Here is a 27228-nt window from a genome sequence, read left to right as displayed (position 1 = left end):
CTTACTTGGGCCCCATCTGAGGCTTATTTTCAGTGGTACAGTAGTTTTGTCTGAGTGGATTTCATTTTGTACAGAATGAGTGGAATTTAACACATCTGTCGTACAAGGAAGCTCAGACCAGCAAATGTGGGGAAATTGAGTGTATTTTAAATATAAAATGTTCTTGCAGTAGTGTAATGCTACCCCCTGTTGGAAATTATAATATACGGAATTTAAACTGGAATATAGGGAAGTGAAGCCTGTGTGACTTTGTGTGTATGACTTTCTTTCTATTATTCTTTATAGGACTTTAGAAGTGCCAGTGTCTATTAAAAATAAATAAATAAATAAATAAATAAATAAATAAATAAATAAAATATATATAATATATATATACACGATTTTTTGGTGGGCTTAAATAAAAAAGATTCCCTCCTCCCCAGTCATTAGAACTGAATCCTTTTTGAAATAATCTTTTCATGTTAACATAAGTGCTTTTCTTTTTTTCTTTTCAAGATAGGTGTGATATCAATATGCAACCTCATATAGTCAACATTGATTTCTATTGTTGATAAACATCCATCTATTCATAAAAGCCTTACCACTTTTAAAAGAGAAACACATTCTGTCTTTCTGCATGGCTGAAGTTATTGTATACACTATAATTCAGCTGCATTATTCATAACACACTCATGTTCACCCGTGACAGTGTGAATGGTTAAAGCAATGCTGTGGGTGCACTGCTGAACCTTTAACAGTCAGAACAAATGCATATTTGAACTCTTTTGCTTAAACATCAAGTTGGAGTTTCTGTATGTAGCTTAGGAGGGTAGTTTAACTAACAAGAGGCTGGCTGAGCAAGGCTCTGAAAGGGGAAAAGGGAATGTAATGTTATTATGAAAACATCCCTAAAAAGTTGACAAAACTGTCATGAGTTAGAAAAACTGCTGAGTGTCTTATGCTTAAATGAAAAATTGTTAATTTTTATAAAATTCCAGAACAGGTCTTCTGCTACTCTGAATCACCACAGCTCAGCTGAGGGGTCAGGGGGAAGGCAACGTACCTGATTTTTACTGCCTGGAAGAATTCTCTATATTTATTTTGGCTTTAGGAATATATTATGTGCTGAATTTGAGACTATATCAGGAGTATCTGTCCTGAATTTTAGATCTGAATGCCTCTTGAGAGGAATCTCATAGCTGGAGAAAAAAAGTTACCATTTCAGAGCTTGAATGTACTTGATGGTTCATTTTATTGGCAATTGTGTAAGGAGTCTTTCTTGTCCTGAATGGCAGAATGATTTTATGCAATGCTGAAAGATGAGGCAGTAAAGACTGATATTAATGAATTTTATTATCTGTCTAGATTATCTGTCTATCTAGGTGTATTTGTTCAGGGTTCTGTGCTCTGAAATGAGGCAATAAGTACTATGCTCCAGTTGTTGTGTTTAATGAATATACCTTATGACATTTGCATATGGTGTTTTTATTTCTCATGAAGAATTGTTTTCAGTTCCTCCTTTCTAACTCCTGAATCAATTCTAGGCATGTTTATCACATACAGAGAATGAAAATTATTTCAGAAGCCATTTGCTGTCTCTTGATTAGCCATTTCTTCTTCTTGGTTGTATTTTACAGCTTAGCCATAGCTCTGGCTATGAAAGCCCTCCTCTGAGGTGAAAGGTGTCCTGATCATACTCCAATGTCTTAGTGGTGTGAGGTCTGTCATGAAGCTTAGATGAGATCCTGTTTTCAGGGACACTCATAGTGTCTGGCTTCTGAATGGAATGGCTTATACTGATTCACTCTGAGGATTTGCTACTGCAGTATCTCTTGCTGCAGCTTGCCACTGTACTCATCACTGTAACACCTCTCTAAGACAAAGAAGTGCTTCTACGTTTATAGAAATCAGTGCTTCTGATTTTTCCCTGTGGTTAAGGACAGATGGATCAAATTTCCAGGGGAATTAAATCATCTGGAACCAAAATAGGCATTTTTTAAAAGTACTATAAGAAAAATAAACCTTAAGAAAGTAGTTCAAAAATGTAAGACTAAAAATATCCCAAAACTCTGTTTGAGGGAGGTGGTGGAATGTCTTTATTTACATCACTAAAGCTGTTGTGGTTTGGGGCATTTCTCTGTAACCAAAAGCATGAAAAACTGTCTAGCTGATACTGGTGCTAGGACTGTTGCTGTTGCTTTAGTGTTGTGTGCCTTCAGATTCTGCTCAGGGTGAGCTTTACTGGTTTGTGTCAGCTATTTATGCCCTTGACTTTCTTTGGTCTAGCCCAAAAGTATGCAAGATTGACTTGTGTTAGCATCTGGAACCAGACACAAACTTCACTGATGTGTTTATGCCAGCTATTTTATATGTACTGGTTGGGATTGCATAGCTGTCTCCTTTAGCATTCTGCCTAAACACTTTTGCATGCAATGTGTGATGTTAAAAGGAAGTTATTTAGGTTGAAAAGCTAAACCCCTTACTGTTAAGGAATTGACAGATTTACAGTTGCTCCTGCTGTCTTGATTTTACCCACACGTGTCTCTCTTAGGCAGTGAATGGGGCAGATGTCCCATGGAAAAGATGATATGTGGCTACATAATTAATTGCATTACAGTCCAGTTTGGCACAGGACTAGTGTGACTCTTTGGTATATACTGATTCTAGGTCCATTTTTGAATACCAAAACAAGAATAAACCACGCTACTTGTTGCTGTGTCAGCTTCCTCGTGCCAGTACCATATTGGTAGTGGGGCACAAAATTTGACCCTTCAGTATTGCAACCCAGAATCCTACCATCTGAATTTTGGGGCTATGGCCACCAGCTGGAAATGGCTTTCATCTCGGGTGGAAGCTGGGTAGCAGGGTCCAGGTACTGGCTTTTGTGGCAGCCATGGCAGAGGGCTCAGCCCAGGCTTTCTTACTCTCTTAAGTGAACAGAGGGTAATAAAGGAAAGGATTGTTTATGTTGTCCTGCTGGACTGTTGCGTGCTGGTGACAGTGCCTTTGTGGGCCTCATGGTGGCCTGCAGCTCCCTCACAGGGGAGCAGAGGGACAGGTGCTGAGCTCTGCTCTCTGGGGACAGCGACAGGACCCGAGGGAACAGCATGGAGCTGGGACATGGGAGGGTCAGGCTGGGGGTTAGGGAAAGGTTCTGCACCCAGAGGGTGGTTGGGCCCTGGGACAGGTTGCAAAGGGCAGCAGTTATGGCCCCAAGGTGCTGGAGTTCAAGAAGCATTTAGACAACGCTCGCAGACACATGGTTTGAGTTTTGGATGGCCCTGTGTGGAGCCAGGAGTTGGACTTGATGACCCCTGTGGGTCCCTTCCAGCTTGGGATATTTAACGATCTTGTAGAGTGTCATTTTCAGAGCTGCAGTATGATGTCAGTGGTTGTATTGTGGCAAACGGCTCACATTTGCAGGTGGCTGGGACGCTCACAGCAAGAAGCAGGGGGCCCCTCTCAACAAAGGCCTGCAACTGGCATGGTAGTTCATTGTCACCACTGAAGTGTTCCTCTGTAAAAATACAAGAACAGTACACAGATCTGGACTAGAACTAAACAATACTTTTAATTCTTTCTCATCTCTTTCGGTTTAAACAATACCTCTAACCTGTGGGTTAGTGGGGTTGTGACTATTCTGCAGGTTCAGAATAGTCACAGAAAATAGCTGATGTTTAGGTTTGGCTGAGCAAACTGAGATGTTTCTGAACTGACTTCAGCAATCCTTCTGTAAGCCAGCAGTTGGCTTGCAACAGATGAAGCTGAGTAATCAGAAGGTTGCGGCTGAAATTGGAGCCCTGCACCTGAAGCATGCCATGGTCCGGAGTTTCTGTTTCATTTGGAGTTACGAAAGACTGTAGAGTTTAATAATTTTGTATTGTTTGTTCAGAACCTGATCAACTGCTGGGCATTGTGAAACAGCCCAGCAAAACACATGACCTTTAAAGGTTGCTCCACATGTCCATATTTATTGACCTTTCCTGGGAACTCTTTTTTTCCCGTGGCAGCCAAGGCATTTTCAGCTTTAAACTTTTCTTTTGGTTTGCTCCAAGAATAAGTCATAGCCTTTAATCCTCATGACAAAAGTACATTAGCTGTGAGTTTCATTAGGAACTGATTTATTTTTGCTGAAGTATCTGAGCTTTGCAGAACTTTGGGCATGTTCGAGGCATTTTCTTTTCCATTTTCTAAAAGCAGTTTACAATTTTATATTTTTGTGATGCTAATTTCAAAATCCTCACTCAGGATTTCCCATTGAATCCTTTGCTTCCTTTTTGAAGTTGCTTACAGCTCAAGATGCTATAGTCATAAACATAACTGCAATCTGCTGCCTCCCTATACATACAAACTATATGAAGCAATCACAGGGATACTGATGAAGGGCTATCAGCTGTATACAGCAGGCATGAGAATGTTTGTTTATTGTTAGAGAAGTCCGCTTCATTTTTCTCTTTTTGGTGACCAGCCTATGGATTCTGAGTCATTATTTTGATGGTCTTCTTTTGAAAAACTGGATGTTTTGCATGGCCTTGATAAAGCACAGTGGCTTCAAAAATAGGGGGGGAGAGGGAAGAAGAGAAAAAAATTTAGATCATAACCTTCTTGAAAAGTAAGCAGATGGACAGTGTTGCAATCCATCTTCTCCAATTATGACCGTATTTTTGATGTGCGCAGGATAAAAATCTGACTGCGGATAATTGCTCCTATCACTGTTTCCTCTTTCCAAAAAAGAAGATGGGGTCTTCTCATTTATGTTGAGCCTTTCTTCCAGTCTGAGGATCCAGGCTGTGGCAAAGCTTCATAGATATGCATAAACAAATGCAAATGACACTTAAACCCTTGTACATATAGCTCTTACTAGGTTCAGAATAACGGAGCTATAAAAAACTTAGATGAGCTGAAAGCAAAGCTTTAGTTCCAAAGATACACAAAGGGAATGACATAAGCTGCGGCTGATGAGGTGTGTCTGAAATGTTGACAGTAATCAGGCAAATGGCATTTCATTTCTCTTGCCAGTGATGATGGAGACCAGCTCAGCATTGCAAACTACAGAAGCTGATCTACTCTTTCTTGGAAGCGTGGCTTCCTCCTTTTTATCAGCCATGTTTAAAAATATGAAACAAAAATCTTTTGTCTCTTTTAGAATGTATATGTTTTATACCCTTGGAGCCAGTAGGAGGAGGAATTAGCTGTAAGAGTGATTTGTTTATGTAAAGAAATGTAGACATATTGCTCTTTAAATGGAACAGTATTTGTTCTGCTTTTTTTTTTAAATGAGGACTGATTTAGTAAAACATGTATTTCATGGAACTTAAAGTGAATCAAACAATAAAATCAAATGAAACAAAAAAAGGGGGAGAGATATATCAAATATACATGAGAAAAAATAACTAATTTTTGATTGTAAAAATAATTATGATGGTTATTTGCACACACAGACACACACACAAATAAATGCCAAAGCTTAGATTCTGTTCAGCTGTTTAGGGCAACAGAGCTAATCTGTGAATAATGATCCAGCGTATCAAACTAGTGGTTCTCCTAACATCTATCATTGAACCCTACCCAAGTTATGTGGAAGCAGAACATCAAAAATGAATGTCATCTGACAGCAGCCAGATCACTACCAGAGTTAAAATAGCCCTGGACATGTAGTTCATGATGTGTGATATACAAGTGGTACATATCCGTTTACTGTGGGTGTTGTAGTGGTGAGGTTGTTTGAACTAACAACCATGCATCACATATTTCAGCACTCAGCTCGTGGGTCAAGATAAAAGAATCCACATTAGAATGATGTTTAACCTAAATTATTTTATAAGTAGCAGTAGATTTCCAGGATTTAGGCACTCTCATCATTAGTTATTGTCTGAATATCATATCAGGCATAACAAAAGCATGTTATATGAGTGAGGTCACTTACTCATTTTCTTCTTTGGCTTAATGGTAGTTTGAGTTCTGTATTATACTCTGCATATGAAAGTCGTGCACTTACATCTGTACATTATGCCATAGTAATTTAAATTTTTGTTTCCTGCAGACCAAAGCATGTTTTGTCTTTGTTATGTAGAATAAAAATAACTTTTAAGTCTCTAATCTCATTCTTTCTACTGGGTTGCCTCAGCAGCAGCCACTGTAAGTTAGTGGAGGCTCTTTCTTCTTAACGATTGTGGCAGGAGGCCTTGTAGTTGCAGAAATAATAGAATAAGTGCAGTGAAATGAAAATGAAAACAACAACTTTATAGTCTAGAAAAATCATTTGATGACAAAAGATTGGTTTATTTTTTTGTTATTATCTTTGACTTTTTTTTTTTTTTTTAATCTAATCACATCTGATTCTTCTGTTTATTTGTTGTCTTCCATCTCTTCACTATAATTCCAACAATATTTTATCAGTGTCCCATATCTGATGAAATTTCACCCATCTAACTTCTTCCAGCCCTTTTGCATCTTTTTATCAGGTGTGATCTAATCTTCTAATAATGAGTTTGAAGGTATATTTGTTTGATATTATTTGTCTAGTCTTTCATCAGTTTTCTTATCTTACCCACCTAACCCATACATTTTAATGAAAAAGTATTTAGAATTTATTTTGTAAGAGTGACTAGGAATTCCAGTCATGAAATAGGACTCCACTGTTGAACAAACTGTGCATATGTTAACAGAGTGACATCTCTATAATTTTGGCTATTTCCACACAATATATGATGCACAGAATAAATAAAAAGTGATGGTTTGAATGCTGCACTAACATTCAGAGGTCTGAACTCCCTGTTGATTTTATTATTTTGTTTGGAGTTGTGCTGCTTAATGTGAGTTAAAAATCAAAGTTTCTGCAGCTGAAACACTCAGTGTTGCTAGCTTTTTAATCCCTCTGTTCCTTGCAGAAGTGCTATACTTATGCAATGATGAGAGGATGGAAAAAGAGCAAAAATTAATTTGCAAGTAAATCTAGTAGTTACAATTTGGATTTACAGGGGAAACAGAGCTACTTAGCATGTAGGAACCAATGCTATTTTGCAAACAATAACTTAGCTATAAATTGAGAAGAAAACCTATTCTAGTAAAAATTTTCTGTTTATTTGTTTCTTTGCGTCACTGTTGCTTGTAAGGTCTGTACTGTTGAAAGAGTTCTCTCTGGGAGGCTCAAAGAATAAACGAGTGCCTTCTTTCTTTAAAGAGTTCTCCATCTTCTTTCAGGTTTTCTGCTTTCTATCCTAAGTTTCTATCCATGTTTTTACCATAGTTTATGATATTCTGATGTGCAATGCATTTATGGGAAAAGAGTTAAAAATATTTTTCAGACTTGCTATCTAGTTTCATGCATCAAGCACAAGCCCTGAATGACAGCAAGGCTGTACAGATAATGAGTCTAGGGGCAAAAGGGAAGATAAAGGCTTTTTTCTCCTCCCTAAACAATTTGTGATTGACTTTGTGAAATGATAAACATATGGTTCTCCCCTACCCCACAAGTTACAAAAATACTCCTTTGTTTGTAAAAGCAAAAAAACTGCAAGAAAGTTGTGAGACCCCTTCTCATTAGCAAGATTTGAATTTCATGTGGTTCAGCACTGCAGTCTGACGCTTTCTATTTCATTAACTAAACTAGCAGGTATTACCGTAAAGACACCATAATCTGTTTTACATCCACAGACACAAAAAAGTCAGGATTTTTTTTTTTTTTTTTTTATTCTATATTAACATACCCATAATAAATTATTGGAGACAGGAGAAATGTATTTTTGAAGTCTGATATAAAAAAAGAGACAAAAAATGTAGAAATTCTATTGCAACAGAAAAGTATAATGTTAACTAAATATACATGATATTGCTCACATTGGATTCCAAAGTCTTCTGTATGTTACCTGAGCAGATAAGTATGCATACCCCCCTGCTGAAATCAGCATCTTCTGTGATAGCACACAGTAACTATAGGAACAAACAACATTCCATATGGTTAAATTAATGTTTTATTTTTATTTTTCCGAAATACTGCGGGATGATTTTTTTGTTGTTGTTTCAGAAATGAAATCTTGTCTATGTTTCTGATCCCTCCACCCCCTTTCCACTCTAAACAGTTGCTCACATTCAGCGTCTCTTATGTTAAAACATACTGCTAGCACAAAAACTCCATAAACACTAAGGCTGGAGATTCCATGTCTGCAATAGGATCAGGCTGGTCTCCTGTCTGATGTGTGCTATGCTACTATTCTAGGCTGTTTTATGTTGCAGATATCAAAATGGCATTCAAAAAAAAAAAAAATCCTTACACCCCCAAAGGTCCAATGAAGCTCTTTTAATGTGTATTTTATTGTGTGAAGCAGAATCACTGTAATCTTTTCTAATCTTTTCCCACTTCAATGCAAGTTCCATCAAAGCCAAAGTCTTTCCACTTGCATTAAGTGAAGTTGGATAGAGTTGCTAACTCTGACAGTTTTTCTTGTATGTCACATTTATAGTTTCTGAAAAATGGAAGGCAGCTCAGAAAAAGAGATTTTTTGAAGTAGTAAACAAAAGGAAGGCTTAAAGTGATTAATATACCATCAAGAAAATAATCTCTGATTCTTGAATCAGAAGCTACATCACCACTTGAAAGCATCCTGACACATAATTTCCCAGAAAATATTGCTTCTGGGAATTTCTGTGCTTAGATTTTTATTTTATTATTATTTTGTTTTTCAGCTAGAATGAATCCTGTGAAATTCTTTTCCTTCCATCTCACTGTTCAGTGGTGTCACCTTGTTCTGAATTCAGCAATGCATTATGTAATAAGATTTACATCTTAATATGTTTGCCTTAAGAAGACTTTGTGCAGGAATTAGTATGGCTTGAACTTTTTAGTACATAAATAAACTATTTTGTTTTCTATTGAGAAATTTTGGGGAAGTTAAAACAGTAAACAGTGCTTGTACAGAGGTGAAGATAAGTAGTATATATAAAATCCTGATAGCTTCTCAAAAGCTACCAGTTCATAGGAAAGCGTAGGAAACATATCAGAGGTCACAAGAAAGTCTGTGTGTTTAGATTAAGAAAACCGATGCCAGGTGTTAACATAAAATGGAATTTTACTGCTTTGGAATTGAGCAGTGTTGTTGCTCAGCTCCAGGAAGCATAGAGTGTTTTTCCACTTCAAAGTCCAAAAGATGCATTTATTAATCAAAAAGAATATATCGTGATGATGAATTATTGCTCTTGTGAATATCCCAGAAGTAAAAGAGATCTCCTTGGCAGAGTGGTGGTCTGCAGCACAGAACATGCTGGCTTCATAGCCTACATTGATGTTTTAGTGTAGGAGCAGCCTTGATGCTGTCTGGAGATCAAAGTGCCAGAGCATCCTCCAGATCATCTTTGAATGACGTAGCATAGTTGGGAAAAATGTGGTCTGCATATTTTGGAATGTGCTTACTGTTGGGTGTGGATGGGCACTGGTACTCAGGCTGCCTGCTTTGATGTGCTTCAGCTGCCACTGTACTGATACCAGTATCGTAAAGTAACTGAGATGGCTCACAGCTTTTCTAGAGAAATACCTTGATGTCTTGAGGAATTTGAAGGCAGTCTGAAGGCAGTCTGATCTCCAAAATAAAATGTGCTGGTTTTGTGCAGCTGGGACAAGCACACTCAACTTTGGTCTGCTCACAGCACCTACCATTTTAAGCAAATATAGACATGACCTTAATTAATCTGGTAATTATTGTATCTGTTACTCCAACTCAGTGCTAGCTGTGTCTGAATACCAAATTTTGTTGCTTTTTGTAGGTTGGTTCATGACTGATTCAATTGTGCTAAGCCTCATTGTGCTTGCTCCAGCTGTTGCAAAGCAACCAAAGCAAAAAGTTAGCAAAGTTAGTTCGCTTTTACTAAGGTACACGAGGGTTTCACAACTTATGCCTGTTCTAAACACCTCCAGGTATGAACACTTTTGCCTGCTTGTGTTCCGGATTTGAACAGCATGTATTAAGACTTTGTGATGGTGAAGTGTTTTTTCTGCCATTCTTCCTATACTTTGTATACTTTTTTTAATTTTTAAAATTTAATTTTTAAAGATTTTCATTCTAAAATTTTCTGTTTTCTTTAGGGATCAGCAATATTACAGTCTGGAGTCTTACCAGCTATACCAGGTAGGAACCACTTAGTTACTTGTTTTGTTAAAAAATAATGCCCAAATGGTCCCAAATGGTGATCAGCAAAACAGCAGACTTATGGAAATAGAACTAAAGACTGTATTGAGAAGCATCCTGCTTGTGATAGGTTTTGCTGTTGCTATTCCTGAGACTGACATTTATGAAGTCCATGTAATCTCTAGTATCTTCTGTTGCAAAGATTAATGTATTTGACTGTTTCCTTCATTTTATAATGTAAAGAGGTTCAAACTTGTCAGTTTCTATAGAAAGTTATTTATTGCTTTTCCTGCTTACATTCTCGAAGTCAGGATGAAGTTCTTTTAGGCTATATTAACATCAAAGGCAAGCTTGATTTATATGTTTTGTGTATATAACCAGTTTTCTAAATAACACAAGACCACAGGAATGGATCCTTACCAGAGGCAATATAGTGTGGCTTCTCTTATGCCCATGAAACTGTTGACTGACACAGTCAGTAAATTATATCATCATTTTGCTTCACACATAACATTTTGTAAGGCTTTAAGTATGTATTAATACTTAAGTAAGTAAGTAAGTAAATACTTACTTAAGTAAATACTTAAGCAAGTAAGTATTTAAGTATTAAGTACCAAGTAAGGCTTGTTGTTGTGTACTGTCTCCATTTCATTCTTTGAGAGATCTGTGTAGGGAAGTTGTTTAGTTTCTTAAATATCTTTGTATTCATTAACTATCTACTTGATTATTCAATAGATCCACTGAATTTATCATGTACCCTACTTCAAAGAGAACACTACCTTGTGCTTGGGTTTCTTTATTAATTTAAAAAAATCTTAAAAAAAAAAAAAAAAAAAAAAAGTAGCTAACTAATGCTTGTGTGAACAAATCCAGTAAGATTCCTAGGATCAGGAGATGTCTTTGGAGAAGGTCATAAGTAATTCTATTCCTTTGTTTGCCTTAGCAGGAGAAAATCCAGAAGCATGTAGCAGATCTTATTCCTAGTTATTCCACTTGAGTCAGTGGAATTACTCCTGATTTATAGAGGTCTAAGTAGAAGCACAAATTGGATCATTACATCTAATTTTATTTTTCTATCTAATACTCAGGTTTCTAGTCCTCTAATCAACCCAAGGAAACCACAGCAATTCTTATGATGTGTGTGTAAATGTAGGGGAACTTGCATCTACAGCTAGGTGTGGTGGGTACAATATTATTTCTACACTGAGGTCAGTGGCAAATTAAGTGTGCATGCAAACAAGATCTGCTGAGAACTTGATCTCAGGGTATTCATGCAGATGAAGGAGTTAGATGTTTTGAAAAAAACTTATCAAAAGCAAACTGGAAATGCAGATAGGCAGCTTTTAAGATCAACAAAAAGGGAAGATGCAATGCTGAAAAAATGGGTTGTTTTTCATATCTGGTACACTAGGAAAAGAAACGACTATTTGTTGCAATGCATATAAAATGCTTTAGGTGGATACAGCAGCTGAAGTTTTTAACTGTCTTTGTGGAGTCTTCAGCTCTCAAATAGTCTCATGTGATTCTGTTACTATGTACACCTGTAGAATTTTATTCTTCAATTTACATTTTTCATGTAAATTTTTTCATATTCTTCAGTTTACATTTTTTTTTCTTTTTAAACACAAACGCCAGCACACCTCTTTTAGTGCTACTGGTGTCCACTTGAACTGTTCAACAATTTTTGCTCTTGAGTGCCTCAGTTTTGTACCAACAAATGGAGTTACAGAGTCAGGATAAGTTGTTTAAATGTGTGTCAGTATATTGCTTGTGAGTGTGGGGGATGATATTCTCCTGCTACTCTCAGTTATGTATGCCGGGCAATAAAATAAGCTACTTCAGAGAAATGTGTCTAGTTCTAATGGCAAGCTGGAAAATGTTCATAAATATGGCAACAATTCTGAATTGTATTACTAGATAAAAAAATCAGGGTGAATCATTGAAGCCAGATTTAAATAATTCTGTTGCCTTTGTTATAAATAACTTTATAAAGATTGATTAGAAAGAGAGACTGAATTGATTTCCTGCATTTGTAGGATTAAAGTGTTCCCATTGTTAAAACTTTATAATAGAAATCAAGATAAGAGATGCTTTGGAGTTGTATGATGTGGATATGCCTGCTCTTAAGTGTAGTAGGTTATAGTTATGGTCGTTACGGACATTAAAATACCTTGACAGGAGATGAGAATTTGATTCAGATTTCCTGATTTCTGAGAATGCTGGGTTGTGGAGACACCTAGGTTAAATACCTTTTGGTCTAAGCTCTCAAGAGGCTATACGGAGTTTCTCATGACTGCTTAAGAAATTTTGATCTAGTGGATACAATGTCAGAGATGTATACGTAGGTCATTTTCTCAGATTCTCCATATGTATTTTGAATTAAGGGATCATGAATGAAGTGCACATTCAGCGTTGAGAGCTGGAATCAAAGGACAGCACTTTTCGTCACAGGATGGTCAGCTAAAGAGCTCATTTCTCTCTTGGTTGTCCTTCTGGTGCTATAAATCACTGTGACGTGTTTTACAGGGAGTAGGAAAAACAAGGCTCGAGTGCTTGTCTAGTTCAAATCTCTGTCCCAAGGCTAGGATGTGCTTCTGGGTATGTGTCTGCTAGGTGTTTGTTTAGCGTGTTCTGTAGTGAGAATTCTTAATCCGTCTAATTTGTCTGAAGTCCTTTACTGTTCTTACATTTAGAATGCATTTCTGAATAGTTGAGGTGTTTCTTGCTGTAACTGAGGTCTGTCAGTTAAATCTTGTGCTCTTTTTTAGTTCACAGTAACAACTTAGATGGGATCATTCATCCCTTACTTCTGTCATCTTCATGCTCTCATTTAAAATATTTGAATTTTCTTAGCTGAGTAGAAGTCAGCCACAGATCTTCTGTTTTATCAATTACATTTAAACCACTAGGTTATTCTGTGGAAAAAAAAGGCCACTATTTCTGTCCTTCATTGCTAACCTTTCCAAGTCAACTGAGCAGTCTGATTCCCAAGCCTCCTATTTAGAGAAGCAAAATTGAGAATGGGGTTGCAGATGTGCTTAGGGATCCTCTGCAATCCCTGGAGAAAGCATTTCATGCAGGCTGTGTGCATTATTTTTCAGAAACTTTAGCCCCTGCCCAACACCAGGGAGTCTAAATGTCCAGCGATTCCTAGGAGCTAGACCCAGCCTCAAGCATTTTAACACCCAGATTAAATATCTGAAGTGGAAGCTCCGGTCTCCCTGTTCTGTGCTGCAGGCTCTGGTATTACAAAAATCAGTAGCTGAGTGGGAAAATAAGTCAAAAAATATTCTCTTTTGGAAGCCGTATACTTGAATATTGTAAAGTTTTGTGACTCTTAAATTTCTTTTATTTTTTATTTTTTAGCTGCACAGTTCCATTTTTTTTTCCATATTGTAAATGAGCAAATTCATCAGCATTGCGACAGACGCTCTTGCTATCTGTCAGTCTCTTTGTTGTAATACCTACACATGTAATGCTTGACTGAAGATGTTCTGAGAGGCTGAATTAAGGAATAAACATAAAACAATGCTGTGGATTGGAATTCAGCTGAAAAGTCAGGGTGTTGATTATGAACACAGCATCTCTATTACATTATTCTTAGGTAGATAGGGAGTCAAGGGAGATTAGAAAAAAGAATAAAATTAAGTATATAATGGTTGATGGATGCTGAAAATGAACTTGTCTGTCTGACAGCTTAGCTTTTATGATGGAAAAACAGGCTTTCTTGCAGGCATTTTTAATATTTTTATTGCAAACATGTTCAGCTTGATGCTTCTATTCCAGGCTTAGGAGTTTCAAGGAATTAATTGAGAGTGGTGAGAAAGAAGAATTTGGCTCATACTGAGTTGGTTATTGTTGCTTAGTTCGGAAATAATTCATAATTCACATAATTGTTTAGGATATATGTTATCTGTTCTTCAGCTGTAGAATAATATCCACAATGATACATTTATTGAGCCAGTAAAGGACTGTATGCTGAACAGTGTCCACTATACATCACAGGGTTAAGCATTACAAGAACCATAAGAGCCATTTTCATGGCTGTTTCTTGTGGCATGTGTGCTGTAGGTTGTGCTTATTTTTTGAAGAGTGCACATAAAGAAATTAACATACAGTTGAAAAAACTTTTCAAATAGTGGTTGTCTTCACTGAACTACTCTGGAGTTTTGAGTCTAATCATAGGTAGGAATGCAAAATATTCTGGAAGGAGGCAACTTATTTTCATTTTTTTTTACATTTTGAATATCATTGTCTCCTTATACGTTGAAGGAAGTAGAATACAAATAGCTTTCTTGATGAACTATTCAGTTATAACAAAGACATGAACGAGTCAGCCACACAGAATTGGATGGCATAGGAAACTGCAGAAATTTATTCTTAACAATCCCTTGTAAGATGAAAACAACAATGAAAGGGATTGTCTGTCTCCTACTGGATGTTCAGAAGCTATCTCGCTAGCTTTTCTGTTCCTGCAAGTGTTATCCTAGGATTCACAAATGAGAAACAAGACAGTATATGTGGTAGCTGTAAAGGAGAAGGAAGAAAATAGGTCAAACTCTGTTGACGTCTGTTTATACAGTGCAGTTCAAAGCTTCACAAGAATTCCATGAGAGATTTGACTATGTAAATACTTGTTAGTTGCCAGATTTGAAAATGAGGAAAATGCAACAGGTCAAACCCTGAAACATTAACATGGCTCTTTTAAAGCAGCTTCAAATCGGAAAATTTCAACTTGACCATAAATGGACTGGAACACTTTATGGTTGTAAATTTCCTTTCCTGTTGTGTGCACTCTTCACAAATCCTAAAAATGTTGCTTAAAAATCCATATTTCCTGTAGAATGATTTCTATTGAATTGCATAAAGTTTTTGAGGGGAAAAAAATACCAGTTTTGTGGAGAAGCTGCTATTGGCATAAAGCTGTAGTCTTCTTCTCAAAGTGAGATGAGACTTTCAGCTGCATGAAGTATATTCAGATATACTTAATAATGCAGGGACAGAATGTTCTGAGGTGAGAAAAAGGAAAATCAGTCACAGTGAAAATACAAGTAAATCAGCTAGTCCAGGATGTCATACTTCTCTGTCCTATTTTTGTATTTATTTATATCAACAGCCTTGTTAAAAACAAAAGTTCAAAGAATATTTTTAGTGCTTAAGCTCTCTTCAGGATACATAAAGATTCTACAATCTGAACTCATTGGTTAAAATACAAAATCAGTTTTTTTCAGGATGGCATGCTTGAAAATTCTTGTAACCTTGTGTTACCCTAAACATGCCTTTGAGTACAAAGCAAAAAATGCAAAACCAAAGATTTTGGTTCAGTCTTGTGCTTTTGAAATATGTTCACTATTTTTTAACCTATCATCCTTGTTAAGTGAAATTATGTGTACTTTATTTAGATTTATTTTATAAAAGTGTGGAAATAATTTCATAAGCATGAAAATGATTACAATTAGAAAATAAAATCCATTAATATATACTTTATGCAGGGGAAAAAATAAAGAATTGCCATTTTCTTTAGGTTCCTAGGTCATGTAGGTTTCTTAAGCACTTGAGATTGTATTTATCTAGCAGAATTTCTTCATGTTGCTTATGAATTATGTTAATTTTTGGATGCTATTTTAAAAACAATTTGCAGAGAGGTGTCTAACATGCTCAGAGACTATTCATCAGTTTTGAAGACAGTATTAATTTTATACCTGATCCCAAGCACCCAGCAGCACGTGGCATAGCTGCCCTGTCACCAGTGGCAGGGTTACTCATAAGCACAGCCTCCTACCTCATTTCTGTTAAGTACCACTTACTTGCACAAGAAGTTCCCTTGAAATTATTCATGTCAGGAAGTAAATGCCACTCACCTTGATTAAGGCACTCATTGTAAGAACAGCAGAGAGAAGAAATTCATGGCTGGATAACAATAATTCTAACTGAACAGGTAGGTATAGTCCTGATTAGTTTGCTGGTTGTGTAAAGAAGGGATATGGGGATGCAGACAAACATGCACCACTTAGTATGTTTCTGAGCTGCTGGCTTATCGTCCTTCAAGCTTCCTTATCTAGAATTGTGTTTGGGACATTCATGATGATCTGAATACAGCAGAAGAAAGAAGACTGAGCCATCAGACATGCCCTTGGTAAAGCTTTTCTGGCTGTAGCACTCTAAAGCTAGATCCTTCACCTAGCCTTCAGCTTGCCCCCGTTCATGTATTCTTATATCACTGAACAGTGGACTACTGAACTGAGATAGTTATTCCCGTTAATTTTGTTAGGTTTTGGATCCAGTCTGGTGACATTTTAATGACAGCTTTAACTTTGTGGCTACCAAAGCTGTGTTATGGATCGCAAAGGCAACTCCTCAGTTTTTTACTGCCATTTTACTTCTCGGTTGAAGATGACCTTCTCTGTGAGTAAGGTCACCATGAAAAGGGAGGCCAGATATCTCAAAGTTTTATAGAAGGCATCCTCTCTTTCTAAAAACCAACAACCCAACCAAAACAAGAACAACAAAGTTAGATTATAATGCCACAATCATCTCAGGATAAAGAATTTTGCAAAAAAAAAAAAAAAAAAATACTGCTTGAAGGAAGAAGAGAGACTTGTATTTTTCACTGGAATTTTTCTTGATGTTTCAGAAACACTTACTAAGAATGATGATGCACAGCAGATATCTAATATTAGCAACAGGTATTTAGGTTTAATGTGAATATCTCTCTGAAAACAGGTGCTTCTTCTGTCATGGCAGCTTCTGGGTCTCTGAAACTACATAAAGGGCACAGTCTGCAAGCTGGTAGGTGCAACTGGTTATGAGGTGTGTGTGTGTGCATGTAAGTTTAAATTAATTTCAACTTAAAATATTTTAAACTTCAGAAAATGTAAAAAGTAATGTATGATTTGATTCCCTATTGTAACACTTACATATCTTTGGGTTTTTTTGCTTTGCAGGTTTTTGTTAGAAAGGCATTGACAGATGGGATAAGTTTAGAAGAGGCAGTGACAGATGAGATAAGTGTCAGAGCATAGGCAGTAATTTTATTCACAGCAGTAAAATGTTGTCAGCACTTTAGCAAAGGGCACCCACTAAAAAAAAATAAATCAAAAAACAAAACAAAACAAAACAAACCCCAAAACCCATAACCCCAAAACAATACAACAACAAAAAACCCACCTCAGGCCATGAGACATTTTGTACCCTAGCAAAGAGATGCTGGAAAAGAAAAAACAAACACATTTAAAGATACTTATGGTAATGGAGGAAAAAACAACGTTAGCGGGTAAAATTGTGAGCATTTGTCATTCAGATTTAATACCAGTACGTTCATACTATGGGCATAGCTTTTCAGCTTGCCTTATTTGAACTGGGGTGGAGTCTGAGATCACGATGGAACACGAGCATCTTTTTTCAGCTTAGCGCTCTGGAAGCACCAGTGATGTTGTGCAACCTGGCTTCTTGCAAAGATGACGATTTGCACTTGGAATGAGAAGTTATCTTTGGAAGGGCTAGTTTAGGCACTTTCTACAGAGCTTTGTCAGAAATCAAGAAGTTATCCATCATACTGGAGGTGGAATTTTAACAAGAGTCTTCCAGATGCTCCCAAGATCACCCACGCTCTTCTCCCTGATTCATGCATTCAAGACAGCTCCGCTCCCACATCAATGTATAGCAAAACATGCTGTTGACTTTAGTGGCCTTCAGTGTTAATACTTTTAAAAATGCCCTATTGTTTATTTATTTGTTGTTGCTCTCTGTAGAAAATTCTGATATCATCACAGAAAAGTCAACACTAGCCACTGTTATCCTTTCTTGGATTTTTTTCAGTATGACTATTTGGATTAGAAGGTTACAAGTCCAAACCTAAAATTGCGTTTTCATTAAGCAGATTCCCACCTTTGAAGCCATTGATGGTTTTCCTGTATTCTAGGTCCTAAAGGTGGTTATGAGATGCTGACACTTCATTCAGAACCTGGAACTCCTACTAGCCCTGAGGAACCTGGTGAGTAAAGATCTTCGCAGCTAGTTATATCAGAGGACTACACTAACATCTCCTGTTTCTTTCTCCTTATTTGCTTTTATATTGTGAGCTCTTCTAAATGTTGATTTTTTCTGAGGTGATGGCCTTTGAACATGTCAATTTTACATGTATGTTCATACACGCACACACGTGCACACAGTTAACTTCGGGTGTTGGTGTTCTTTCTGTGAACAACACTTGTTGAAAGAAAGGCTGAAACGCCAGTTTCAAATATCATTCTCTTCTTCTCTCCACAATCATACCTATGTTTGCCTTTCCTTTCTTTTTCTTTTCACTCTTATCAATGCTACTCCATTTCCTGTTTTTACGCTTCTCCTGTTACTGATTTAAATATTTCTTTTGGTTCTACTTTTTCTCCCTTTTTCAGAAAAATTATCAGATATGACATTCAGCTTCCCAAAGCCTTTCACCTATTTACCCCTATAGTTTGCTAGTTTTCCTGCTAGCTAGCTTTGAGGGCACTTGACTTAAACTCCTGCTACATCACTTTAATAGTGTATAGAAAAACTTCAAAAATTATCTTTTCCTTAACAGCTATTGCGCTGTATCAGTCCTTACGATTGTCATTTGATTATGATTTTAACTATTTTGGGGTGCACGTTTTCAGTGCTATGGGTCTGCCAAATTCATTTGAAATACTCAAGACAGAATCATTTAGCTATTTCTGATAATAATGTTTGGTGCAGACTTAAAGATTTCTCCTTTGTTGTTGTTCTTGTTTTTTAGTTTGCTTTTGTTTTCCTATTGTTTTTAACATTCACTCACTTGCTTTGGAACAACAACTTGTCTGATGGTCAGAAATTGGTTGGTTACTTCTTGGACGTCCCTGTTTTTATTCATTTATTTATTTTTAAAAATGAAAATCTGTCAGAAAATTGGTCGGTTTACAAGTCTTTAAAATTTTTGAAATGTACAGTAGATTCCTTTGATTTAAATAGCTTAAGTCTAGAGAGATTACAGTATTGTGGATCCTACTGTAACCTCTGACAACTCTTGCTGTCACCCAACATTGTATGAGCTCTCTCTGCTGTTCATAATGCAGTCCAAGAAGAAGAAAAAGTCCCCCTTTATTAACAGCTGCTGCTGTTTGGATATAGGAAATCATCCTCTTCTGTGCTCTAAAAAGACCACCTACTGCCTTTCCATTTATATCCTGACAAAGTCCAGTATATCCTGGAACGGGCTGCCCAGGGAGGTGGTGGAGTCACCATCCCTGGAAGTCCTCAAAAGACGTTTAGATGTACAGCTTAGGGATATGGTTTAGTGGGGACTGTTAGTGTTAGGTTAGAGGTTGGACTCGATGATCTTGAGGTCTCTTCCAACCTAGAAATTCTGTGATTCTGTGAAAGTCCGGATTGGATGAAAAGAGAAATAGTGATTTGGACAAATAAAGTTTTGATATGAGTATTATGTGCGGACAAAGAAAGGAACTTCATGGAGAGGAAGAACCTGAAAGTGATACCATTTTTCCTCTGCACTCCTCTGCCCCAACTTAGCCTCAGACTCTAAGGTGACCTCTCTCTAGTTCTTAGCACTCAGAAGCTGTCACTCCTGCAATCTAGGGAACACACAGGAATGATTTATGATGCGTTATTTGGTATTGGATTTTACATTTCCATTTGAGATGGACCTTATAAATGAAAGTCAACATAATTTGATCAAGTTTCTTCCCTTCATAACAGCTGATGAACCACACATATGCATCTTACTACCCCTTCAATTTAGTACTCCTTTCTTAAGTGATGACAGACAGAGCTTGTGGCACTGAGTCTTCTGCTTGCTTATGACAACTGTTTTTCCACCAGCTTACTCAGATATATGTAAATATATAGTTGTGGAATTATTATGATCTGGTTCTGGAGAAAGCTAGCATTATTCATTGACCAAAATGTTTTAAAAAGCAAAAACAACCCCCCTTCATCTCTCCCTTCCCCCAGGCTGTTGCCAAAGATAAACGTGGAAGAAAGAAGATCAGAAATGCATTGCTTTAAAATGCAATAGCAATCAATCAGTAGTGATCATTGTATTTATAAAAATATATTTAACAAACTTTTTTTTTTTTTTTTTTTTTTTTTTTAATAAAATGTAATGGATGATGGTATTTAGGCAGTAGCAACAGTCAAAACCCATCTTCTCTGGAAACTCACTTGACAGAGGCATTTTAATGTTAAGTACTTACTGACCTCTGCAGGCCATGGAGCACTCCTCCTGGCACTACTTGAAGTAGGAGGCAGTGGCACTAACTCGCTTAGTTATTAGTTAAATTATGACTTCTTGGGACACTGAGGACTACACATCTGCATCTTTATCGTGTGATTGTACTGTGTAAATATCATTGATGTTTTCAGGGCTTTTGCTCAGCTACTTGCAAATTCTAGGCCCCAGACTTCCTTCATTGAATACCTAACATGATGCTGCTGGTCACAACCAAAACCCAGCAAGCACAGAGTTCCTCTTGATGCAGGCAAGCTGCTCAGAGTCTTCATGCAAGATCTGGAGAACCTGAAGCAGGATTCTAGGCTGACAGAAACCTGAAGTTCAACAAAGGGAAGTGCAGTGTCCTGCACCTGGAGATGAACAAACCCAGGCACCAATACCTGCTGAAGAAAAGGACCTAGGGGTCCTGATGGACACCACATCAAACACAAGCCAACAGTGTGGCCTTGCCACGAAAGTGGCTAATTGTATCCTGGTCTGCATTAGGCAAAGCATGACCAGCTGGTTGAGGGAGGTGGTCCTTCCTCTACTCAGCACTGAGGGGGGATCTAATCAATATATAAATACCTAAAGGGACGGTGCAAAGAGGGTGGAACCTTGTTATTTTCAGTGGTGCTCTGTGATGGGACAAGAGTCAATGGGCACAAAATGAAGCAAAGGAGGTTCCCTCTGAACATCAGGAAACACTTTTTTACTGTGAAGATGATAGAGCACTGGCACAGGTTACCCAGAGAGGTTATGGAGCCTCCTCCTTTGAGCTATTCAAAAGCTGTCTGGACATGGTCCAGGGCAAGCAGGTTTTGATGGCCCTGCTTGAGCAGGGGGATTGGACAGAACGACCTCCAGAGGTCCCTTCCAACCTTAACCATTCTGTGATTCTCAAAACAACGCTTTCCATTTTGTCCTATAAGGTGACCTGAGTTGGGTACAACTCACAAAACAAATGATGGGAGAGAGTGTGCATAGGTGGATCCTGGTGATCCTGGTGATGAGTGTGTAAACTTGCAGTTTGTCATCTCTCTGTGCTGACCTGAACTATGAATTCTGAGTTACCCATGCCTTCTGAGAATGTAGCAGCCATGGTACTGTAAGCTTTAGCATCGCCCTAGAAAGTGTTTAATGGTAAGAACTCCAACAGGCCTGGGCAGACAGGTGATAACTGGCTTTCTGAATAGTACCGTAAGGGTGGGACTCAAAGCCTTGTCTAGGCACAGACAGAATACAGCTTTGTATTTGGGTCTCCTATAGCCCAAGTAATTCTGGGAAGTCTTTCTGTTGGTATTTCATCAAGACTGAAAAGCTTGATGTAGGTGCCTGATGTCAGGTGGGGTTTGAAGGCTGAAATGCTTGGCAGGCCAGTGAATGGAACATTAACCTTTTATCTTCTCTCAGTTTCACTTCTGACAAGATTAGAATAATTGGAAACAGTACTAGAGGGGGTCTTGAGAAGTCATTCAATAGACAATATAGTCCCCTTTAAGTCACAATTGTTCTATAGAGAACTATTTCCTGGTAGGCATTAACATCTCTCTTTTTCAGACAATTCTAGACGCAGACATTCTCCAGCTTCTGTGGGATTATCTTTAGTGTTCTTGTGATCTTAACTATTAAAGATATATTTCCAACTGTCTAATTTACTTTTTTTTTTTTTTCTTTTTTTTTTTCTACAGTTGAAATCTTTTATTACTTGATCTGTCCCCACTTGGCATCAGTCCTGCTAGGAAAGCTGTCTGCACAAGATTGCCTTTCCCTTGTTTTAAGCAGTTCTTCAGTCTCTGTTTTTGTGACATGCTTTCTGAACTTCTACTGGTTTTGGGTGCTCTCTTGCACGTGCTATAATAGTCCATATCTTCCTAGAACAGGCTGCTTCATGTAAGGCTTTATTAATCTGAGCTGTAGCTGATAGCCTTGTGAAGTAATGTTGCATACCTTGCATCTGTTAGAAAATTTCTGTGCAGTGTTTGTTTTCTGACACAACCCAATGAGATGACAGGCAGTGGTCTGTGGTCTTCTGCGTAGATCCTGATTTGATCAGTCTCTGACAATATTTTCTGTAGAAGCTTTGGTCTTCTCATGTCCCATTTAGGATTGACAAATATACCATTTGGTGAGCTGTGTTGTTACTGCTAAATGTTTTCTTTCAGAATATTTGGCAGAACAGTGTGTTTTATGAAATTGATCACTGGTCATCGCAGTGTCTATAATAACATGTTATTTATTTTAGAAGGGGCAGTAGGTTATTCAGCTGATGTACCTGCATCAGATCGACCCCACAGTGAGACAGCCACCTATGTTAATATTCCTGTCAGTCCAACTTCCAAAAAACAACTTCATTACATGGAACTGGAACTTCAAGAACCTACCACAAGCATAAGAGGTAAGGAAGTCTACAGTACTATTTAAACAGCAAAGGATGCAGTAATGCAGAATGTACATGGTATGGGGAATCTTAATTTCTCATCTACCCATTTAGCCTCTGGCTAACTGTGGAGTTGTACCCAGGTACATTTGTGAAGCACTTCTTGTAGCTGCTGACTCTTTTGGGAAAGATTTTGAGCTAACAAGGTTCTATAAGATGTTGCATCTCTCTGACAGGTGCATTGTATATGCAATCCTAAAGTGAACATTTCTATGTCTGTGGAGTTTGACAGACAGTAATTTGCTTCGTGTTCTCAAGAGTTTCATTGCATGTATTAGGACTGCATTTGTTTAATTTTCCTTGCTTGGCTTCAGAGACAGGGTTGTGGGTGTAGGTGTACAAGGCTTGCTTCTAAAGGTACTGAAGAAGACACTGCCTGTAGAGCCATGCAGCAAATGCTTCAGAACAGAAATATGGTGTTCTGTCTGCTTTCCATGTGAAAAGGCTGCAGAGAGGAAGCTAGCAGAAGCATTTGATTCCCTTTCACCCCCTGATTCTTTGGTCTGCATATGGGTTTTTACTTCTAATGCTTCATTTGGAGAATTAGCACATAAATGTGCATTATAACTACCATGTACGGTCATTTAGAGGTGTAAGGAGGAATGCCTTACAGACAGCTAATCCTAATCAGGATTTGGCATTCAATTCCTTAGTATTGATAGATTTTCCATGCTTAATTTTCAGCTACTGATATTTCAATTTTAATACCTTTAATATCAGCATGTTTACAATTTTGAAATGCTAGCACTCTTTTTTTTTTTTTTAAATAAATATAGATCTCTGTATAACACCCTGTTGAGATATGAGAGTGATGTTTTATTTTAAAGACAGTAAACCAAGGCATTAAGAATGAAGAGATTTATTTCCATAAACTGACATGAACTTTCTTAAATGTCAAACGCTAACCCATGCTCAACTTGTATAACTTTGAAGGTGCTGACAATAACTATTTTAATCTTTCATATTAAAGTTTTTCCAGCTTCTGGAGTTGTATGTCTGCACCCTCACAGAACTGTTCTTCTCTTGAACAGGCTGAGCAGCTTTTATCTATCTCATTGCCAATTATTGGACTAAATTGTCATTTTGTTCAATTTTGTCGTCTACTGGGAGGAGCAGGGGTGAAAATTAAAACTTGGAGCAAAAATACAAGCATTTCAGATTCTTATTTGATGAAAAGCAAATACATGAAATATCTAGATAACAAAGCTTCTTTAGTTGTGTTTATCACCTTACTCCATTATAGAGACTGCTGCAATGCCAGACCAAGATCCACATAGAAAATCCAAGGAAGAAGTCTCTCAATAGCTTAACACTCGGTCAGTCTTATTCTGGACTGTGTGGTATAATCTATTATACCATTTTGTTTGGTGTTTCAGGGAGTGGATCATCCCGATATGCACAGATTGACATCACAGCCACCGAGACAGCCCACAAAGTGGGAACACAGCATGCGCAGTGCAGGGAGGAACGCTTGCAGGAGCTGGAGCAAAAGAAGAAAGGGGCTCAGCAGTGACCTGTCTAGCAAAGAACTTTTTGCTCACCATAAGCTGGTACTAATTTAACTTCCAAAAGATTCACATTTATTGTTAAAAATACAAAAGCTGCCACTGAATATTGCATTTATACCAGATTCATTCCAATATATTGATTCCTAATTGGAAAGCTGGTAGCGTGAGGGGTGTATGCGTGTTCTCTCCTCCTTTCGTTCTCTCCTCCTGTCGTTCTCTCCTCCTTTCATTCTCTCCTCCTTTCGTTCTTTTTAAAATTTGGTTGTAAATTCCGGAGTTTTTTTCCATATACAATAGATGTAAGTTATCTTTTTGTGTAAGTCTAAAGTCATATAAGAACCTGGAACAAATTCCAGCATTTATGAAATTGTGGCATTTTCTTTAAAGATAAAGAACTTGAATGTGTGCAGGAAAGGGAATGTGAGTGTGTGTGTGGTATGTGTACACATAAGTTTGCATGCGTGCATTTGTATGTATGTAAGCACACATTACAGATAAAATATATGTATATATCTGAGTGTATAAATTATGTAAAACCTTTATTAATATATTAATGAAACTTTACAAAAGCAAGAAAACTCAGTGCCTGATTTTTGCAGGCACAGTTTTGTTTAATTTATATGCTCTTTTATGGACATGCTTAAAAAGATCTATGGGTAATTCAGTTTTATACCTCACTAAGAGTTCTGTAGCTTTGGCTAAAATTGCTCAGCTTTAAAAGATGTGGTGTCAGGGGTGCGTACAGACAAGGGTGCACACAGACAAGAACACATACACACATATATAACATAATTTAATTATACCTATAAACCTTAGTAATTTGAAGGGATGTTTAGGGGGCTTCTGTTCTTAAAAGCTCCGTTTTAGACAACATGAACTTTGCTTTCATCACTGCTGAGTACCTGTAATTCTTCTCAAATTTTACTGCATCTGAACATACACATGACTTATAAAATGAGGTTTCACGCTTCTCATACAGAAAAGCTTAAAAACAAGTTACTCAAAAGAAACAGTCACTTTTGAATGTGAGTTCTTTATTTATATCTCCAAAACTATGCCTAATGTACCAGCATCAAAATTGAATCATCCACCTTGACACTAAAACTTCTGTCAAATAATTCTCTACTGTCCCTAAATAGCAAAAAAACAGTTCTGGGTAAGAGCATGATGTCTTCAGAAATGCTACAGAATCGACAGAAAAAAAGTTCTCTTGTAATATAGGTTTATCCACAAGTCTTTGCCAACTTGCTTTTGTACAGTGAGATTGTATGATACAAAACTTGACTTAATTTCTTGTGTTGCATTGTCTGTGTAATTATTGTTTTCTGCGTATTTGTCCCCAAACAAAATGTTATTTAAATAAAACGTGAATGTAAATATGGCAGTTACCCTACACTAAAAAATTAGTGTAGTTACAAAGAAAACAAAGTTTTGACCTGTAATAATGTACCACCTTTGGCTTCCAGTGGTTATCAAGAATGATATCTTGGGTATTGCAATCTTTTGACTGTGCCTTCGTAAGACACAATATCACAGCCCAATTCTGTTTTTTAGATATGCATAATTCATAATATTGGTGAATGTAAATTTTGTGCAAGAGAGGGTTCACTATGTGACCTGGTAGGAGAGGCAGTTGCTTGTTTTTGAGACAGAATTTGGCCTTTAAATTTATTTGATTGTAGTCTCAATAGTAATGTAAAATATCAGAAATCTCTCAAATAAAAAAATACTCATTTGAGAGTTGATTAATGCCATTGTCATCTGTTCTGTGCTGAGATGTACTTTCCTTTTTATCAGCCTAACTTATTTCTGAAGGGAAAAAGGAATATTTCTTATGAGACTCCCAGTTTAAGTGGTGGTATTATTATTATTATTATTATTATTATTATTATTATTATTATTATTATTATTATTATTATTATTATTATTATTTATTATTATTTGACAAATGGGCAGTGGTGATCTACATTATAAACACACATTTAGTACAACTAGGGTAGCCTGAACTTGAAGCTCCTTGGGAACAGGATATCAGAGCCCAGGGCTCACCAGGCCTAATAACTGCTCTTCCATTAAGAGATTCCACTAGAGGACTTGCAGGGACAAAACCCTTGTGATGTGCCTATTTATACTTGATATTTAAAATGTGCATTGCTTGCCTGATGCACTGAAATGCAGTGTTTTCCACTTTCAGTCTTTGTTTAGTCAGTGTTTCAGAGCTGTCTTCTGATATTGGAGTAAAAAGTTGGGGTCTCAGAAGGCTGGTGTTTAGATGTAAGTAGTGGATTTCCTTGTGCTGTACCATAACCAATGCAAAACTGTTTTCATGATGTACTGAGTTGCTTTCTACCTCCTATAGTTGCAGGATGTGTGACAACAGGATGAAGCAAATGCCCTTGTTGTATTGTCTCCAAGTCATACGTTGGCCTTGATCTGACATCTGCATGGAGCAGAGCTTTTACCTGCATGGACTCAGCATTTAGCAACCCATCTACAGGACCGTACTTGTAATAGTTGCAGCATTGTGATATATAATGAAGCCTCAATATTTCTATTGTAAAATCATATCTACCAGGAAAATATATCACCCAGGTTCTCTGCAAAGGCTGCCTTTCTTAAAACTGCTTGCACTGGGACTTTGCAGCACAGGAGGAGATTTGATGAGATGCTAAAGGTCATCAGACTGCTGCTGGCCTTACAGGAGGAGTCACAGTGTTAAAATGTGTTTTTTTTCAGGTTAAAGGGGGTGTGAATCAGCACATTCATGTGGTTCTCTGTGTGCATGGGTTTGTGTATGTCATAGTAATTTCAGCTAGGATTGTCTAGATGGTCAGATATATTTATAGTCTTTGTTAATATTAACATAATTATCCTATAAGGCTTTCCACAAATGGAGTAATTTGCTTTCCAGATTTCTACTTCTCTTTTTGTACTTACCTTGAATAAGTCAAA

The 27228-nt window shown here is 37.2% G+C and overlaps 1 protein-coding gene across 4 annotated transcripts in view; it reads left to right on the top strand.

Moving 5' to 3' along the window:
- Positions 1 to 26019, top strand: part of DOK7 (docking protein 7) — a 65924-nt gene extending 39905 nt beyond the window's left edge. For 3 of the 4 annotated variants that reach the window (XM_027455599.3, XM_027455600.3, XM_021270001.4), the window contains 5 exons: positions 10058 to 10100; positions 16824 to 16889; positions 18022 to 18093; positions 22574 to 22726; positions 24145 to 26019. In XM_027455599.3, coding sequence (XP_027311400.2) covers positions 10058 to 10100; positions 16824 to 16889; positions 18022 to 18093; positions 22574 to 22726; positions 24145 to 24281 — 471 coding nt within the window. In that variant the 3' untranslated portion in view covers positions 24282 to 26019. Of the gene's footprint in view, positions 1 to 10057; positions 10101 to 16823; positions 16890 to 17044; positions 17974 to 18021; positions 18094 to 22573; positions 22727 to 24144 lie in introns of those variants that run through there. The other variant, XM_072037805.1, reaches the window with a different exon arrangement.
- Positions 26020 to 27228: the final 1209 nt, after the last annotated feature.

The sequence above is a fragment of the Anas platyrhynchos genome, chromosome 4 (genome assembly GCF_047663525.1).
Source record: "Anas platyrhynchos isolate ZD024472 breed Pekin duck chromosome 4, IASCAAS_PekinDuck_T2T, whole genome shotgun sequence".
NCBI classification, from domain to species: domain Eukaryota; kingdom Metazoa; phylum Chordata; class Aves; order Anseriformes; family Anatidae; genus Anas; species Anas platyrhynchos.
This window is presented reverse-complemented; position numbering and strand designations above follow the sequence as displayed.